The sequence below is a fragment of the Mastacembelus armatus genome, chromosome 24, assembly GCF_900324485.2.
Source record: "Mastacembelus armatus chromosome 24, fMasArm1.2, whole genome shotgun sequence".
Classification (NCBI taxonomy): domain Eukaryota; kingdom Metazoa; phylum Chordata; class Actinopteri; order Synbranchiformes; family Mastacembelidae; genus Mastacembelus; species Mastacembelus armatus.
This window is the reverse complement of record NC_046656.1, coordinates 8497631-8516299: the sequence shown is the minus strand read 5'-3', so window position 1 is coordinate 8516299 and position 18669 is coordinate 8497631. Positions and strand designations below refer to the sequence as shown.

At 46.0% G+C, this 18669-nt stretch overlaps 1 protein-coding gene across 1 annotated transcript; it reads right to left on the bottom strand.

Moving 5' to 3' along the window:
* Positions 1–47: 47 nt before the first annotated feature.
* On the bottom strand, positions 48–18308 carry LOC113137113 (cholesterol 24-hydroxylase-like). Its single transcript, XM_026318532.1, has 15 exons — positions 17522–18308; positions 17309–17386; positions 12097–12178; positions 11916–11986; positions 11566–11652; positions 11217–11355; positions 10977–11087; positions 10579–10741; positions 10297–10362; positions 1641–1713; positions 1474–1558; positions 1126–1236; positions 897–985; positions 702–768; positions 48–603 (listed from the first exon to the last, which is right to left on the bottom strand). The coding sequence occupies exons 1-15, from the start codon at positions 17668–17670 to the stop codon at positions 460–462; spliced, it is 1515 nt and encodes a 504-aa protein (XP_026174317.1). The 5' UTR covers positions 17671–18308; the 3' UTR covers positions 48–459.
* Between the last annotated feature and the right edge of the window lie 361 nt (positions 18309–18669).

Genomic DNA, 18669 nt, shown 5'->3' with positions numbered 1-18669 from the left:
ATATTAAATTGATATTCATTGTTTCTTGCAAATGTATAAATTGGGTTAGACAATTGAGACATTTCAATGTGATTTATTGATATTTGTGCAAAAACATTTGATGTATTTTATAATATTGTCATTACAAAGTTAAAGGCACAAAAAGGTCAGTGGCTTATCTGTTATGGAAGAATAAACCTAAATTATTAAAGAGCTAATGATGCTAAAACCCACTTAAAAAGTAACTAATTTGTTTTCCTGCACACCATTTTTAGGATATCATCAATCATTATTTCATACAAATATACTATTTCATTAAAATGTCATAGAATTTTTTTTTTTTTAGAAAAAAGCAAGAAAACTACTCACTCACTTTGGGCTGGAAGCTAGTGAGATAGTTTGAGGAGCGTAACAATCCAATTTCACCAGCTGGACTGATATGCTTTGTTATGAGTTATGGTTCTGTGTCACCATCTATTTCTAATGATTCCTGTGTCTGACTGAACACAACACTCCACTCTTGGGTCTGAGTGAGCTAGTGTCCAGGATGTCAAAGCTCTGTCCTGGGACAAGAGTGAAGTCAAATCTCTGCAGCAGCTTGGCCATCACCACTTTAGCCTCCATCTGCAAACCCACAACCTCCCGTCAGGTTAATTCAATATGTTGTTGAGTCTTTTTGGTGAAAGTTTGGATTATTGATAAATGTTTCTGTCACCACCCACCTGAGCAAAGTTCTGTCCCAGACATGAGCGTGGACCGAGGGCAAATGGGTAGTAGCAGTAATAAGGCCTTAACCAGGTAAATGACAAGTTCAGTTAATATAGACCACTTCCTTCTGTCTTCTGTGGCAATGCTCTAACATGACAAGACTCAACAGAAAACATGTCAACAGGCACAAATCATTCAACACCACTTACTTGGGAGCATCTGGGTGAAATCTGTCAGGATCAAATGTCAGTGGGTCCTTGAAGAATTTCTCCAATCTCCCAGTCACATAGGGGCTGAACTGAGGAAGTTATTGCTCTATGGTCTCGTTTTCTTGTGTGTTATACTTGGTAAGTGCCATTTTACTTTGTGTATATAAAACAGATATATAACATAAAAAGGTTTTGAATTCTGGGGCATAAACACAAGTGAATGACTCACATAACAACTGCTTCCTTCAGGTATGTGGATACCAGCAATGACCATGTCTTCAGGTAGCTCACGTGATGTACCTGGAGCTGTCGGATAAATCCTCAGAGTCTCTTTTAGCACCTGGGTAGAAGTTACAGTGGGGAAGTGCTCACTTTTTATCAGTTCTTTAAAAAAGTGAATGAATTGCAGTGTGTATTTTACAGAGGAAGTCACTTAATGATGTTCCTTCAGCATTAGAAATGAAAATACTTATAAGCTAAAATAGAGTTGGTGAATAAAAACAATGACTTTATATGTGAATATAATACACTCCTGAAATGTGTTGAACCATTTTACCCCCAACTTCAGGACATGTACCTGGGAGAGATAGATCAGTCGCCCCAGGTCATCATAGCTAATGTCCTGTTTCATCCCAATGACATCATCCACCTCTTGCCTCACTCTGAGAAATAAGACCCAATATAAGAAGCCATCGTTCAACAGATATATTATGAAACTGTTTTTACTGCATTGTTTCTTCTTACTTCTCCAGCACATGAGGATGTCTGCCAAGTTCCATGGTGCAAAAAGCCAATAGATTAGCTGTTGTTTCTTGTCCTAAAATGATACAAATGCAAAAATGAATCAGAACATTACCTTTAAACACAGCAAATGAGTATCAAAACACAAAGCAATAATATTCTTTCTGAGCCAAGAAAATGGGGCTTAAAAAGAATATATATAAAAAAAATAAATAAATTCCCGTCTCACCCCTATGGGTGGTGTGTCTTCCTCAATCTCGGGTCCTCTACCAGAGGCCTGGGAGTTTGAGGGTTCTTCGCAGTATCTTAGCTGTTCCTAGCACTGCGCTCTTCTGGACTGAGATCTCTGATGTTGTTCCTGGGATCTGTTGGAGCCACTCTCCCAGTTTGGGGGTCACAGCCCCGAGGGTGCCGATTACCACGGGGACCACTGTTGCCTTCACCTTCCACATCTTTTCTAGCTCTTCTTTGAGCCCTTGGTATTTCTCCAGCTTCTCGTGTTCCTTCTTTCTGATGTTGCTGTCACTTGGGACTGCTACATCTACCACTACGGCTTTCTTCTGCTGTTTGTCCACCACTACTATGTCCGGTTGGTTAGCCATCACCTGTTTGTCGGTCTGTATCTGGAAGTCCCACAGGATCTTAGCTCGGTCATTCTCCCTCACCTTTGGAGGCGTGTCCCATTTTGACCTTGGGACCTCCAGCCCATACTCGGCACAGATGTTCCTGTACACTATGCCGGCCACTTGGTTATGGCGTTCCATGTACGCTCTGCCTGCTAGCATCTTACAACCTGCTGTTATGTGCTGGATTGTCTCAGGGGCATCTTTGCACAGCCTGCACCTGGGGTCCTGCCTGGTGCGGTAGATCCCGGCCTCTATCGATCTTGTGCTCAGGGCCTGCTCTTGTGCTGCTACGATCAGTGCCTCTGTGCTGTCTTTCAGTCCAGCTTTTTCCAGCCACCGGTAGGACTTTTCGATATCAGCCACTTCTTGTATCTGTCGGTGGTACATGCCGTGCAGGGGTTTGTCCTGCCATGATGGTTCTTGCTCTTCGTCCTCTGCATCGGGCTTCTGTTGCCTGAGATATTCACTAAGTATTCCATCGCTTGGGGCCATCTTCCTGATGTACTCATGGATCTTGGCCGTTTCATCTTGGATGGTGGCTCTGACGCTCACCAGTCCCCGGCCTCCTTCCTTCCTCTTAGCGTACAGTCTCAGGATGCTGGATTTGGGGTGAAGTCCTCCATGCATTGTGAGGAGCTTCCTTGTCTTGACATCAGTGGCTTCTCTGTCCTCTTTTGGCCAGCTTATTATGCCAGCGGGGTATCTGATGACCGGCAGGGCATAGGTGTTGATGTCTTGGACCTTGTTCTTCCCATTTAGCTGACTTCTTAGGACTTGCCTTACCCTCTGTAGGTATTTGGCTGTGGCTGCTTTCCTTGCGGCTTCTTCCTGGTTCCCATTTGCCTGTGGGATTCCAAGGTACTTGTAGCTGCCCTCAACATCCGCTATGCTGCCTTCTGGGAGTTCAACTCCTTCAGTCCTGACAACTCTCCCTCTCTTTGTTATCATTCGACCACACTTGTCCAGTCCGAATGACATTCCAATGTCGTTGCTGTATATCCTGGTGGTATGGATCAGTGAGTCGATGTCTCGTTCAGTCCTGGCATACAGCTTGATGTCATCCATGTACAGGAGGTGGCTGATGGTTGCCCCATTTCGCAGTCGGTATCCGAAGCCAGTCTTAGTGATGATCTGGCTGAGGGGGTTCAGGCCTATGCAGAACAGCAGCGGGGACAGAGCATCTCCTTGGTAGATGCCGCACTTGATGGAGACTTGTCCTATTGGCTTGAGGTTGGCTACTAGGGTTGTTTTCCACAGTCCCATTGAGTTCCTTATGAAGGTTCTTAGGGTCCTATTGATGTTGTACAGCTCCAGGCATTCCAGGATCCATGTGTGAGGCATTGAGTCGTAGGCTTTCTTGTAGTCAATCCAGGCGGTGCACAGGTTGGTCTGCCTGGTCTTACAGTCTCGAGCGACCGCTTTATCCACCAGTAGTTGGTGTTTTGCTCCCCTGGTGTCCTTACCTATTCCTTTCTGGGCCCCGCTCATGTATTGAGCCATGTGCCTACTCATCTTAGCCGCTATGATGCCCGACAGGAGCTTCCATGTTGTGCAGAGGCAGGTTATCGGACGGTAGTTGGATGGGACTGCTCCCTTTTGGGGGTCCTTCAGGATCAGGACTGTCCTGCCTTCAGTTAGCCACTCTGGGTGAGTCCCATCCATTAGCAGCTGGTTCATTTGAGCTGCCAGGCGTTCATGGAGGGCAGTTAGCTTCTTTAGCCAGTAGGTGTGGATCATGTCAGGCCCCGGTGCTGTCCTTCATGTTGGAGACCCTTTCTCGGATATCTGCCGTTGCGATGGTTACTGGTTCTTGTTCAGGGAGGTTGCTGTGGTCTGCTCTCAGGTCTGCCAGCCACTGGGCATTGGTGTTGTGTGATGCCTCCCTCTCCCATATGTTTTTCCAGTATTGTTCAGTCTCCAGCCTTGGTGGGTCTGCCCTCGTGTTACTGCCCTCCCACTGAGAGTACACCTTGGATGGTTCGGTGGAGAACATCCTGTTTATTCTCCGTGCTTCTATTTCTCTGGTGTACCTCTTCAGGAGTGTGGCCAGGGCTGTGAGTTGTTGTTTGGCAGTCTCCAGGGCCTCTGGTATGGACAGCCTGCTGTATTTCTTACCCAACTTCATCCCCCTTCTCTGCAGTTCTGATAGTTGGCTGACTTCTCTCCGTGTTGCCCTTATTTTTGCCTCTAACCTCCTTCTCCAGGCAGGGTACTGCTCCTTGGTGGTGGAATGTATTCTGTGGCCAAGCATCTCAAGGATCACTGTTGCCGTGGTGTATATCAGCTTGTTGGTCTCGGTGATGGTCACAGTGGGGATTGTTCGTAATGCTGCATTCACATCTTCTAGTAGACTTTCAGAGAGTACTTCACTTAGTCTTGGTAACCGGCTGCGGAGGTTCCAGGTTTCCATCTTGCCTACGATCTTCACTCTCAGGTCAGCTGCTCTTGTGTTGAGCATGTCGGGGACTATGTCCACATAGTAGTGGTGGACAAACAGCAGAAGAAAGCCGTAGTGGTAGATGTAGCAGTCCCAAGTGACAGCAACATCAGAAAGAAGGAACACGAGAAGCTGGAGAAATACCAAGGGCTTAAAGAAGAGTTGGAAAAGATGTGGAAGGTGAAGGCAACAGTGGTCCCCGTGGTAATCGGCACCCTCGGGGCTGTGACCCCCAAACTGGGAGAGTGGCTCCAACAGATCCCAGGAACAACATCAGAGATCTCAGTCCAGAAGAGCGCAGTGCTAGGAACAGCTAAGATACTGCGAAGAACCCTCAAACTCCCAGGCCTCTGGTAGAGGACCCGAGATTGAGGAAGACACACCACCCATAGGGGTGAGAAGGGAAATTTTTATTTATATATATATATATACATACAGCGTCAGATATATATATATATATATATATATATATATATATATATATATATATATATATATATATATATATATATATATATATATATATATATATATATATATATATATATTAGCAGTGGAACAGTACCCAGAACCCACGGTTTGGTACGTGCCTCGGTTCTGGAGTCACGGTTTGATACAACAGGAATAAACAACAAAACCCAAGTCGCAAGGAACGCAGCCACAGGCAAATACCTACAGAGAGTAAGGCAAGTCCTAAGAAGTCAGCTAAAGGGGAAGAACAAGCTCCAAACTATTAAAACCTATGCCCTGCTAGTCATCAGATACCCTAATGGCATAATAAGCTGGCCAAGAGGAGATAGAGGACACTGATGTCAAAACATGGAGGGTTTAACTCCAAATCCAGCATCTTGAGACTGTACACTAAGAGGAAGGAACAAGGCTGAGGACTGGTGAGCGTCAGATCCACCATCTGAAATGAAACAGCAAAAATCCATGAGTACATCAGGAAGGTGGCCCCGAGTGATGGAGTGATTAGTGAATATCTCAGGCAGCAGGAGCCCGAGGAGGAGACGGAGGAGCAAGAACCATCATGGCAGGACAAACCCCTGCACAGTATGTACCACAGACAAATAGAAGAAGTGGCTGATATCGAAAAGTCCTACCAGTGGCTGGAAAAGGCTGGACTGAAAGACAGCACTGAGGCACTAATCATAGCGGCACAAGAACAGGTTCTGAGCACAACATCAATGCACATGGCCTCCAGTACCAGCGGCAGGTCCCATGCCGGTGCACATGGGCGTGTCGGAGGGCACAAGCGCCGGGCGCCCTTCAGAAAAAGAGATACCAGGGTGTGACGTCCCACCGTATTGTGGCCCACCCAAACATGGTGACATGATATCGCAGCCACATAAACTTTCAGGGTAGAGGTGGAACGGCCCCTCTCCAGGAGGGATTGAAGGAAATCCAGGATCGTGGCCACTGAGCAAGATACCGGATCCTCCGCACGCTCAACACACCACTGTGAGAACAGCTTCCACCTGTTCTCATACTGCTGGCGAGTGGACAGTGCCCTCGCATTCAGGATGGTCTGCCAGACAGGGTCCGAGAGAACTGTCCGCTGCAGTTCGGACCCTCCAGGGGCCAAACCCACAGCTGGAGACGTTGAGGATTGGGGTGCCAGATCCTCCCTCCCAGCTGGGACAGAAGGTCTGCCCTGTGCGTAAGGCACCATGGCCTGCCTCGACAGAGCTCGCACAGCAGTAGGAACCATGGCCGTGCAGGCCAGAAGGGGGCCACCAATAACAGTCTGTGACCCTCCCGAAGAACCCTGTGGAGTGTTGGAACCACAAGGGATAGCAGCGGGAAGGCATACAAAAGACCCCGGGGCCAGGGATGGGCTAGAGCATAGAGCATAGAGAGGTAGTCTGCGAGCTGGTTCCTCTCTCCTGTTAGGTATATTGCCCGCAGGCTGGCCAGGCGTGGTGCGGCCCACACCAAAAGGTCCCAGGACGCCTTCAGAAGCTGCGCCGACCTGGTCCCCCCTTGATGATTGACGTGATAGACGGTCGAGGTATTGTCCGACTGAATAAGCACGTGTCTTCCGCTTAGACATGGCAAAAAGTACTCGAGGGCTCGATGCACCGCTCGCAGTTCCAACACATTGATGTGGACGGTGCGTTCCCTGACAGGCCACTGCCCCTGTGACATCCTGTGTTGCCACACTGCTCCCCATCCTGTGGGGCAAGCGTCCGTAGAGACAACTTCTCTCCGCGACACTACAGTGCCCATGGGGAACCCCCTGGACCCCCCTTCGTGCCCTGCTCCGCCAAGGAGCTAGGGCACGAAGGCACCGCCCTGATACCCGGAGCCTCTGACGCCTGTGGCGCTCTGCATCCAGGTGGAAGCCGTTCAGCCATCTCTGAAGGAGGCGTATGTACAGCACGCCCAGAGGAACAACCTGCGAGACAGAGGTTAGCTTGCCCAGAAGACGGAGAAACATGATGTAGGGCAGCGACCTGCCCCAACTGAAGTGGCGGAGCAGGCGAAGAATGTCGCCCACCCGAGTCGGGGTTGGGCGAGCCATCATGGAGACTGTGTCCAAGGACATCCCGATGAAGGTCACCGACTGAGAGGGGATCAGACAGCTCTTGTCCGGATTGACCCGGAAGCCTAACCTGGCCACGTGGGACAACAGACGAGCCGTGTCCCGAGTGGCCTGAGCCTGGGATTTGGCGCAGACCAGCCAATCGTCCAGGTATGGTAACAGCTTGAACCCCCCGGCTTGCAAGGGAGCAAGAGCCGCTTTCACACACCGAGTGAACACCCGCGGTGAAAGCATTGGGGCCGCGGGCACCGGACAGTGGGGCGCAGGGCCTCCTCAGGTGTCACAATGAGGGAGGCCACCGCTGGCTCTACCGCTGGCATGTGTGCCAAGCCAGCCTCCGCTGCGTTGTGTATGGATGCTAGGACTCGACCATCTGCTGAAAGCCGAGACCTGGCTCTTGGGTCCCGCCAGCAGGTATGTAGCTCCTCCAGATATTCTCTGGAAGGGGGAACAACAAAGGCCGTAGGAGGCCGCCCATGCCTGAAGAAGGCACTCTGGGGGTTCGGGTCCACCTGCTGTGGGATCTCTATATTCAAGCACCCCAGCGCCATGCGCATTAGGTCTTGCATTGAAGTGTCCCCTGTGGTACTCGCCGAGCTGTGACCAGAGGATACCGAACTCGGGCCTGAAGCCTGAGAGGGCTCTTCCTCAGCATCATCTGTAAACTGGGAAGCTGAGGCGGCCAATGAAAGCAGGGTATCTGCAGGTTTCTAAGAGCTAGATTTAAGACTTTTTGACCTTTTTAATACCACGCTGAATGAAATTTAAGACCAATTTTGTAGAAATAAAATAAAACATCCCACAATACAACCAATTGCCATAACACACTGTTTATTGATATACACTGTTTACACACCGTTTGATTTATTGAGTAAAACAAAAATAAAATGCCAGGTGTTTTCCGACTGGTTTCCACAGCCGCTTTGTCTTATTCACACCACATGTGGGTCTCCAAAGCTTTCATACCCATTGTTCCGAGTTTTACATTTTTTTTGCACAGCCTGCACCGGACCTCGAACACGTTGCCACTAACTTGGACTTTAGGGTTTTGTAACCAATTGTCATTAAATTTACATTTACCCATGGTAAAAGACTAATGCTGAAACTTCCCTGCACTTCATGCAGCTGCCGGAAAGCATGTGTTAAATAAACTCCCCTCAAACGCGTATTTTAGTTGGTTCCGCCTATTTCGTTTTGCGTAACAAATACGCGAAAGGCTTTCAAATTGATTTCAAGATGAAAATAAAATCTTCTTTACGGGGTCAGATTTCATTTTAAGACCTTTGAAATGCGAATTTAAGACATTTTAATGCTAATTAAGGCCTTAGTTTTATAATATGGAATTTAAGACTTTTTAAGGATCCGCGGACACCCTGGAAAGGACATCTTCCTCCGGGGCCCAACTGGGCCCAGGCGGAGAGGGTGGCACTGCCACCGCTGCTGGAGGGTCTGCGTGTTGAGTCAAGAACACAGATCTCATCTCCGCTAATTCTGCTGACAGCCTGTCAACTCTCGAGGAAAGCCCACGTCCGACCCTTGTCCTCTTCCTAGGGGGGGCCGTTGTCACCGCGGGCTCAGCCAGGCGCCTTGACCGCCGAGGGGGCCCTAGCGCCACTCGTCCTGAGGGGGGGAGGTCACCCTCATCCCCCGGTGTCAGCAGTGCCAACCTGGCTACCCTCTGTGCCCGAGGCAAGTAGCTGCAGTTCATGCACGGGTTGTCAGACAACCCTTCCCTCAGGTGATCCGGGCCGAGGCAGGCCGGGCAGAGGTCGTGCCCATCGTCCGGTTGAAGCCTGTCACCACAGTTCACACAGCAGTGAGCCCCCTCCATGCTGAGAGGCTTTGCTGTCTGCCCCAGTACCAAATGGCTGATACGCCCCTGATGCTGCAACCGCCGCCCAGGGGAGTAATCCAAGTGCCAGAAACTGGGAGCGGGGAGCGCGAACGATGCCGTCACCAGTAGTGGCTGAGAGTGCTGACTGTATGTCTCCCTTTTTTAAAAATTTTTTTTTAATTATTATTTCAAAGAAAAACCCGACACAGCGTCCCCCCCGCAAGGTAGAGACGATGCAGCAACCCAGTTGGGAGTGGGGAGCGCGAACGCTGCCGTCACCAATGGCGGCTGAGGTGAGTGCACTTCCCTCCTTTTCTTGTTGTGTTCACAGAGAAGGCAGGTACAACAACTCACCCGCAGGGGAGAAATGATGCAGCAAAAGCCGATGTGGGAGCGGGGAGCGCGAACGCTGCCGTCACCAATAGAGGCTGAAGGCGGGTGTACCGTCACCACCAGCACTGCGATAGCACTAACAAAGAACAACCACAGCGTTTTCACCGAGGCGGACACACAATGCGTCCGATGCCGAGAGAAAAAGAAACAATGGGAGAGGGGAGCGCAAACGCCACCGTCACCAACAAATTCGGCACTCCAACAGAAAACAACTTTTGCTGCTGCGGTGCACCCACAGCGAAAGAGCGTACAATTATTACCTCCCGGGTAATGTAACAACGGGAAGATCCCGAATCCACAGTCGCAGCCCCTGGAGGGCGAATCCGCTTCTCCGACCACTTGGGTCACGGGGCTCCCAGCAACTGGTAAGGAATGTGCCGCTTGCAAAGCAATCGGCCACCATGCGAACCGCGCGCGAGAAGAAAAGAGGAAAAGAGCCTTGGATTACCTCCGGGGGTCATCCAGGGTCACACGTGACTTTGTTGGTATAAATACTCGAACTGCGCATGCGTGAAGGGAACATTCAGTGCTTACAGCACCGCCCTCTGGCGGTCAGAAAGGATGAAATAGAACATTAATGATGTAAACAGAGATGGCCATAATAAATAGTAAAAGTAAAAATAAAACTGTGATACTGAAACAGACCTTTTGTTCAAGAATTACTGTTGAACAATTACCTATATTTATTACCTATACCTATATATATTTAAATATTCAAAGTTTGTCATTAGATTGACTATGTCCATGCAGATAGAAACAAACTGTTTACAACAGAGTGCATGAATTACTGTGAACACACTGAAGCAGACGTAACACAGACTCACCTGCAATGAAGAATGTAACAAAATTGTCCAACATGAACTCCTCATCTTCTTTAGTCATGTTTTCCTCTGGAATGACAAAAAAACATGTAAACTAATATTCAACTGATGTCCTTTAATATTCCTTGTAAACACAGGCATTCATATAAAATAAATCAACCACATCAAGATGTGGAAATTTAGACAATAACAACTGCATATAAGGCTTTATCATTTGGTTTAATTTTTGAATACAAGGATATTTTAATATTCTTCTTATTGAATCACAACTCCAAGAAAGGTAACCTTGGCCAGCAGATTTGATGATTTGTGAGAGGATGTCCTTGGGGACGTCTTCACCATTTTCCATGGCTGTCTTTCTTTCATGGATCCACTTAGCTCCAGTTTTGCGAAGCAGGTGACAGGCTTCCCTCACCTCATTAATGAATGACCAGTTTTGGGGTTTGAACTGGAAATGTAAGTTTTTAAAATGTTACACACTTTACAAAATGTTTACTATTTGTACTCCATATAATGTTATAGTGCCCAGTGATGGAATGGTGACCCCTCCAGGGTGTACCCCTGCCCTTCACCCAAAAGCAGCTGGTATAGGCTCCAGCAGATCCCTGTGACCCTAAATATGAATAAGCGGGTATAGATAATGGATGGATGGATAGATGCATAATGTTATAGTGAAGTTGTACCTGAAAAAGGGGGTCTCGGGCATAGTACACCAACCCTTTTAGAGATGTCTCGATGGCTTTAGGGAAAGGTGAACTATTGTTCAGCAGGTCTAAATCCACACCAAAAGCAACCTGAGAAATACCAAAGAAACAACTTATATAAGCCCTACTAAGACAGTTATGACTTGATTAGATAAACTTCTGTGATAATCTTGTGCTTCACATTCAAGAAAAACCTGGTACAAGACTATGGCACAGTACCTTAGCAATAACATCAAGGGTAACACAGTTCATTAGGTTGAGCATGTGGGTCTCTGCTTTGCTATCAGCAATATCCGTAAGTTTACTCATCAGTTTCTCTGCTCTGTCGTTGAATGCGCCCATTAGACCTCTCAAATACCTGCAAATAATGGTAGATTTAGGAGGTGGAATGACCCTGTCAAGACATACCTGCAAACTTACATGGAAATTCTGTAAAAGTATAACATCACACTAAAGAAACTGATGAACTTACCAATAATCCAGAAGGATCTACAATAATTGTAAACATTGCCAATAAAATCAAACTGAGCAACTTCATGCTCTTTCTTTGACAAAGTAAATAACTCACAAGCTGCTGAATGCAGGGTCCATGATCCGGCGCTGTTTATACCACTGCTTATGGTCCTGTGCTGTTATCAGCCCATTACCTAAGAACCTTCAAGAGAGACGTGGAACACAATACCTTCAAAATGTTAAAAGTAAGGTTGAAATAAGGTAAAAAACTGTAAATATTGACAAATGTAGGAAAAACATGCCATGATTACTTCAGTTGTTATGTTACTCAATAATGCCAGTGTGACAATTTTAACATTTGTTATGATTATTATTACAAAAGTTTTGTTAGACCAGTTCTATGTGGTACGCAACCTGCATTGATGAGATAACCATAGTGTAGTAGTAGACGGTCCAATAAATTACCTTTGACCAAACAGGTTAAAGACTCTTTTATAGAAGCTGTCTTTGGGGTATTTTGGGGACATCAGGATTTCCTGAAACCAGAAACATTAAAAGTGCTAACCTAATGTATTTCCAAGTAATTAATCCCAAGCAGACCTTTCTATCTGTGCACTTTAACACTAATGCTGTGTGTAATATTTACCTTGGTTGCCTCTGGACAGTTCACATAAAGTCCGACGTAATGCAGAACATTTATCCTGTAAACAGGCCCATAGATTTTGGCCCTGTAAATGACAATTATGAAATAAATTTGATTTGGGAAAACAGCACGCAATAGACACAGTAAGTACTACAAAATAAAGCTTTATTTAATATGTAAAGAAGAACAGTCACGTTTAATCTCAGATAACACACCACGGACTCAATGGTGCCCCCCCCTGGAAAATTGCTGGCCACCCCACTGGCCCCCCCAGAGAAGCTCCACTCTTTTAATAAATCATATTCAGGGCACACAAACCATACAGTCATCTTCAATCAAGACATAAATGCAAAGCCTAAATTAATAAATAAATAAATCAATCATAAGTAAATGATTCACGAAGAGAATATATATACAACCCTGCGCTGCTGCTCACCAATTTCAACTGACAGGTAATAGCAAATCCAACCTCCACCTGTAGGGGGCGATAATGTCCCAAAAGGCGTTTAGTGCTTCGACAGAAGAAGAGACAGAAGTAGTCAGCAGGAGAAGAAGAAGCAACGCGTCTGACAGCCATGAAGTATATTAATTAGATCGCACACTTTTTCGTAATCTGTAATAAATTAACTTAGTCCCCTCGCACATTTTCACTCTAATTTCCTCTCCAGGTTGTCCGTTTTCAAGAATCTTCTCTCTGTCTGAGAAGGACACTGCGGCAGGCTAACACTGGCGGCTAGCAGCCTGCTATTCAGTAGAAGCCAGTTCACACAGTCCAGAAAGCTAACCAGTAAGTAAATTAATGCTGTAATATTAATTTTAAGTAGTATCGGCCTTAATGTTATCATTTAAACAGTTGAGAGAGTAGCGTTATCAGACGCTGACGTCTATGAGCTATTTTAGTCAATGTGCGTGCTGACCGCGGTGGAGCGTCAATTTACAGAGAAATGGCGGTTTTAAAAAAATATGAAATGTTTTTTCAAAATGTTTGTGTGTTTCTCAAAATTGAGGTAAAAGTGTTTGATATATATTGTTTTTTTAATGGAAAAGAGTCAAGGAGCATGCATCGACAGGCACAAGCTGAACTCAATCTGGGGTACCACTTCGAGGCCCAATTTGGTGTGCCAACCCAAGATTTTCTCTGGCCACCCCTGTGAAAATTTTCTGGGGGCGCCACTGCAGGACTATGTGTTAAGGTGTTGGTGTGGTGTGGGATGATGATGATGATGGTGAAGGAGAAGCATAGGACCCAAATGCACGACAACAGTTTATTTCACTCGGTGTAAAAATCAGAATCATTTAATTCGCCACTCGGCGTACTAACAAAACTCTACTCACTTCGCCAATGGCCGTCTAAAACCTACTTTCTCTCCATGAACTTAGGCAATACTCCGACAAAGAACAATGGATAGAGAGCCAAAACGAACCATACTTCTGACTCAACCGGGAGACTAGGGCTGGGCGATATGGCCTAAAAAAAAAAAAAAAATCCCATATTTTTTCACAAAAAATCGGATTTACGGTTTCAATTGTTTTTCCCCCACGGGTGTGCTTGTGCTTCCACGGTCTTATTCATTTTGTAGGACGCACCATCTCCCCCACTCGGCAACATGCCTCCGTTTGAGGTGCTGCAGTACATTTTGGTAGTAATGCCAGCTTTGCTAGAAACAGACTTCAAACACACTTTGCAGCGGGGTGTTGTTTGTTCTGCGTCTGATGCCACATAACCGAACCAATTCTAAATTACTGATGACACTGTCTGAGAGAAGCTGGACTGGAACCTCCAAATTTATTTCCCTGGTTAGTTTCACTCCACCCTTTGCCCAATAGGCTCACTAAGTGGGCTAAGCAAATCAGGTGAGAGTCGTTAGACCACGCACCCCTGAGTTGGTTTCACTTCACACCTGGTCTGAATAGGCTCGTTAAGTGACCAAAGGAGTGAGGTCAGGTGAGGGTCGTTAGGCTCTAATGGTGGACTCATTCTGATTCTCCAACTGTCTGCAGAGTCTGTCCTTCCTGAGAAACATTGGATTTGTTCCTTAATTTCCTGGGAACAGATGAAAGGGCAGCCTGGTATATTGAAGATAGGTTATGTCTGAGTCCTCCACCCCTGTTGGGAGAGGGTTTCTCCACTTGGACATACAGTGGGTACGGAAAGTATTCAGACCCCTTTAAATTCTTCACTCTTTGTGTCATTGCAGCCATTTGCCAAAATCAAAAAAGTTCATTTTATTTCTCATTAATGTACACTCAGCACCCCATCTTGATAGAAAAAAACAGAAATGTAGAAATTTTTGCACATTTATTGAAAAAGAAAAACTGAAATATCACATGGTCATAAGTATTCAGACCCTTTGCAGTGACACTCATATTTAACTCACATGCTGTCCATTTCTTCTGATCCTCCTTGAGATGGTTCTACTCCTTTATTGGAGTCCAGCTGTGTTTAATTAAACTGATTGGACTTGATTAGGAAAGGCACACCTGTCTATATAAGATCTTACAGCTCACAGTGCATGTTAGAGCAAATGAGAATCATGAGGTCGAAGGAACTGCCCAAGGAGCTCAGAGACAGAATTGTGGCAAGGCACAGATCTGGCCAATGTTACAAAAGAATTTCTGCAGCACTCAAGGTTCCTAAGAGCACAGTGGCCTCCATAATCCTCAAATGGAAAAAGTTTGGGATGACCAGAACTCTTCCTAGACCTGGCCGTCCAGCCAAACTGAGCAATCGTGGGAGAAGAGTCTTAGTGAGAGAGGTAAAGAAGAACCCAAAGATCACTGTGGCTGAGCTCCAGAGATGCAGTAGGGAGATGGGAGAAAGTTCCACAAAGTCAACTATCACTGCAGCCCTCCACCAGTCAGGGTTTTATGGCAGAGTGGCCCGATGGAAGCCTCTCCTCAGTGCAAGACACATGAAAGCCCGCATAGAGTTTGCCAAAAAACACATGAAGGACTCCCAGACTATGAGAAATGAGATGAGATTCCCTGGTCTGATGAGACCAAGATTGAACTTTTTGGCGTTAATTCTAAGCGGTATGTGTGGAGAAAACCAGGCACTGCTCATCACCTGCCCAATACAATCCCTACAATGAAACATGGTGGTGGGAGCATCATGTTGTGTGGGTGTTTTTCAGCTGCAGGGACAGGACGATTGGTTGCAATTGAAGGAAAGATGAATGTGGCCAAGTACAGAGATATCCTGGAAGAAAACCTCTTCCAGAGTGCTCAGGACCTCAGACTGGGCCGAAGGTTCACCTTTCAATAGGACAATGACCCTAAGCACACAGCTAAAATAACAAAGGAGTGGCTTCGGAACAACTCTGTGACCGTTCTTGACTGGCCCAGCCAGAGCCCTGACCTAAACCCAATTGAGCATCTCTGGAGAGACCTGAAAATGGCTGTCCACCAACGTTCACCATCCAACCTGACAGAACTGGAGAGGATCTGCAAGGAAGAATGGCAGAGGATCCCCAAATCCAGGTGTGAAAAACTTTGTTGCATCTTTCCCAAGAAGACTCATGGCTGTACTAGCTCAAAAGGGTGCTTCTACTCAATACTGAGCACAGGGTCTGAATACTTATGACCATGTGATATTTCAGTTTTTCTTTTTTAATAAATTTGCAAAAATTTCTACATTTCTGTTTTTTTCTGTCAAGATGGGGTGCTGAGTGTACATTAATGAGAAATAAAATGAACTTTTTTGATTTTGGCAAATGGCTGCAATGACACAAAGAGTGAAAAATTTAAAGGGGTCTGAATACTTTCCGTACCCACTGTAGATGGCTTCTCTGACTCCTCTTTCAAACCATCTATCTTCCCTGTCCAAAATGTGTACCTCACTGTCTTCAAAAGAGTGTCCTGTTTCTTCTAAATGGAGGTACACAGCTGACTGTGGTCCTGAGACGCTGCTCCTCCTGTGCTGGGCCATCCTCCTGTTGAGTGGTTGTTTGGTTTCTCCATTGTAGAGTTCTGAGCATTCTTCCTTACACTGGACAGCATACACCACATTGCTCCTCTTCTGTTTTGGTATCTGGTCTTTCAGGTGAACCAGTCTCTGTCTCAGTGTGTTGGTGGGTTTGAAGTGGACTGGTATCTGATGTTTCCCAAAAATCCGTTTAAGACTCTCAGAAACCCCTGCTACATATTGAATGACCAGGTTCTTCCAGAAGTCATGGGGGAACCCACAGCAGGGACGGCTTCGTTGGCATACTGGGGTCCACGCAGCTAGAAAGGAACCACAGTGGGGACGGCCTCACCAGCGTATTGAGGTTCTGGAAGGTGCTATGGAACCTCAGCGGGGACAGCCTCGTCGGCGCAGAGGTTCTGGTGTCCTGTGCACAACCTCAGCGGGGTTTTGGGCGCTAGGCATGGCACCACAGCCAAGCTTCGTGGAGAGGGAAGCCGCAGGCTCCGTCACGTCTTCAGCAAGGCGCGGATGGCAGCAAAAGGGAGACTAACATCCAAGCTCACCTTGAAGATGTAGCCTAGTGGATGCCGGACGATATCCTCCAGCCCGTAACACAAGACGAGTACCCCCCCCGTAGTCGTCAGAGGTGTGGAAGACATCTAAGGCACCGAGGCATTCCGAGACAAACTCCTCCTCTTGAGTCCTCCACACCCTGCCTGCTGAGTCCATTCTTGGTTGGGGTATTCTGTTAAGGTGTTGGTGTGGTGTGGGATGATGATGGTGAAGGAGAGAAATAGGACCCAAATGCAGGACAACAGTTCTTTGTTTCACTCGGTGTAAAAACTAGAATCATTTACTTCACTGCTTTCTCTCCAAACTTTCTCTAAACTTACGCAATACTCCAATAGAGAACAAAGGAAAGCAAGAGTACACTGGGGACAAAGGCTAACTAAATACAGGTGAAACTAATTTCCCTTACAAATATAAATCTACCTGTATTTAACATAAGCGCTACTGAAAACCTGAAATAAAAATAAAGGTCCAAAACCGGAACTCAAAATCCATGTCACGATATAAATATATCCTATATCTGGCTACAGCCTGTAACAATGTGTAGATGAATAGTTACTGAACTGAACTACAGGCCCCACTGAACAGCGCTAATGTTATGACAAAACTTAAGTGTCTGCAGCGAAGTTTTATGACGTTTCCATTACGACTAAAGTTTAACATTTACGTTACATAATGGTAACTAACCCTAGTTACACCTCCATGTTTAACTTTTATTTTAACTTTGCTCATGCTTACCACTCCAGAAATGTGTCGTGCACAACTTCACCACTGTTCATTATTCTCAAAAACGTCGCTGTGTGTCCGAAGAAAAAACTGAGGACAGAAACATAGTGAGTTCATGTTAACACAACAGGTTCAGCTGGCGTTAGCTAAGTGACGCTCAGTGACGAGACAACAACTAACTTCACGTTAGCATCAGCTGCTAAAACAACAAGCCGCTTCACGTACCTGTCTCTTGGTGGCCCAGGGATGTGGTCATATTTCATATGAATGTGTTTGATGTACAAGCAGTAACCAAGGAAAGCGACGAAAAGCAGAAAGACCAGAAACACAAGCGCCTGTGAAGCCCAGTTCAAAAGCACATGGAAAACCGCCATTGTGGTAAATCGAGTCCGGACCACTGTAAAGTGACAGGTGTTGAGTCTGTCTGCTCCACCGTCACGACCTGCTCCCTGATAAACTGTGTCACATAGCGCCCCCTCCTGGTGGTTATGGTTCGGATAAAGTTATGTTCAGGTTAGGGTATTGAGGAGAAACATCTTGACGGCGCAACAAACTTGGACACATGATGAGCAGCAGGCAGACGGGAAGTGCGGAGAAAAAACAAGGGTCAGTCCTCTTAAAGGGACAGTACTTCAGGACTGGGAAGACATATTGCCATATTGACATATAAGCTTTGTCAAAAAGGAAAGCTTTACACCTAACCTTCAAAGTGTTGAGTGTCTGTCTGCTGAACCCAGACTGGGAGCTGGTTCCATGGGAGAGAAGCTTGATAGTTAAAGGCTCTGCCTCCCAATCCATATCTGGAAACTCTGGGAAAGTAGACCTCCACTCTGACAGCAAAGGCTCTATAGTAATAGTACTAAGGTCTTTAAGGTATGAAGGAGCCTGACGGGCTTTGTATCTGAGGAGGATTTTAAATTCTGTTCTGGATTTTACATGGAGTCAGTGAAGAAAAGCTAATAAAACAACTTAATATACCACTCAGGAACCTCATGATATAAAAAAAATTATAGCAAACATGTAAAACTAAGATTAAATGAGTGACAGCTTTAGACAATGTTCTCAGAGAACTGCAGTTTGTTAGGTGAGTTCCATTCATTTTTGTAGGGAGCAGCGCCCTCATGTGGTTTTTGTTAGTAATGACAAATAGCTGAATACATAAAAATGAACTGAACATCAAAATTAATCAGTGTTACAGACATCAGTATATTAAAATATTGTTTTTTGCAAAAGTATAAAATGTATGTTAGACAGTTGTGAAATTTCAATGTGTGATTTATTTTTGAGTGAAAATCCACATTCTATATTTTATAATATTGCAATCATGAAGTTGAAGGCAGAAAAAGGTCAGTGGCTCAACTGTTATGGAAGAA

Bases quoted from the DNA above. Each gene is read 5' to 3' on its own strand.
- LOC113137113 (XM_026318532.1), bottom strand. From the start codon at position 17,670: ATGGCGGTTTTCCATGTGCTTTTGAACTGGGCTTCACAGGCGCTTGTG. The intron at 12,179-17,308 runs GTAAGCATGAGC...TGTCATTTACAG, and splicing joins CACGACACATTTCTGGAGTG to GGCCAAAATCTATGGGCCTG. The intron at 11,987-12,096 runs GTAAATATTACA...TTCTGGTTTCAG, and splicing joins ACTGTCCAGAGGCAACCAAG to GAAATCCTGATGTCCCCAAA.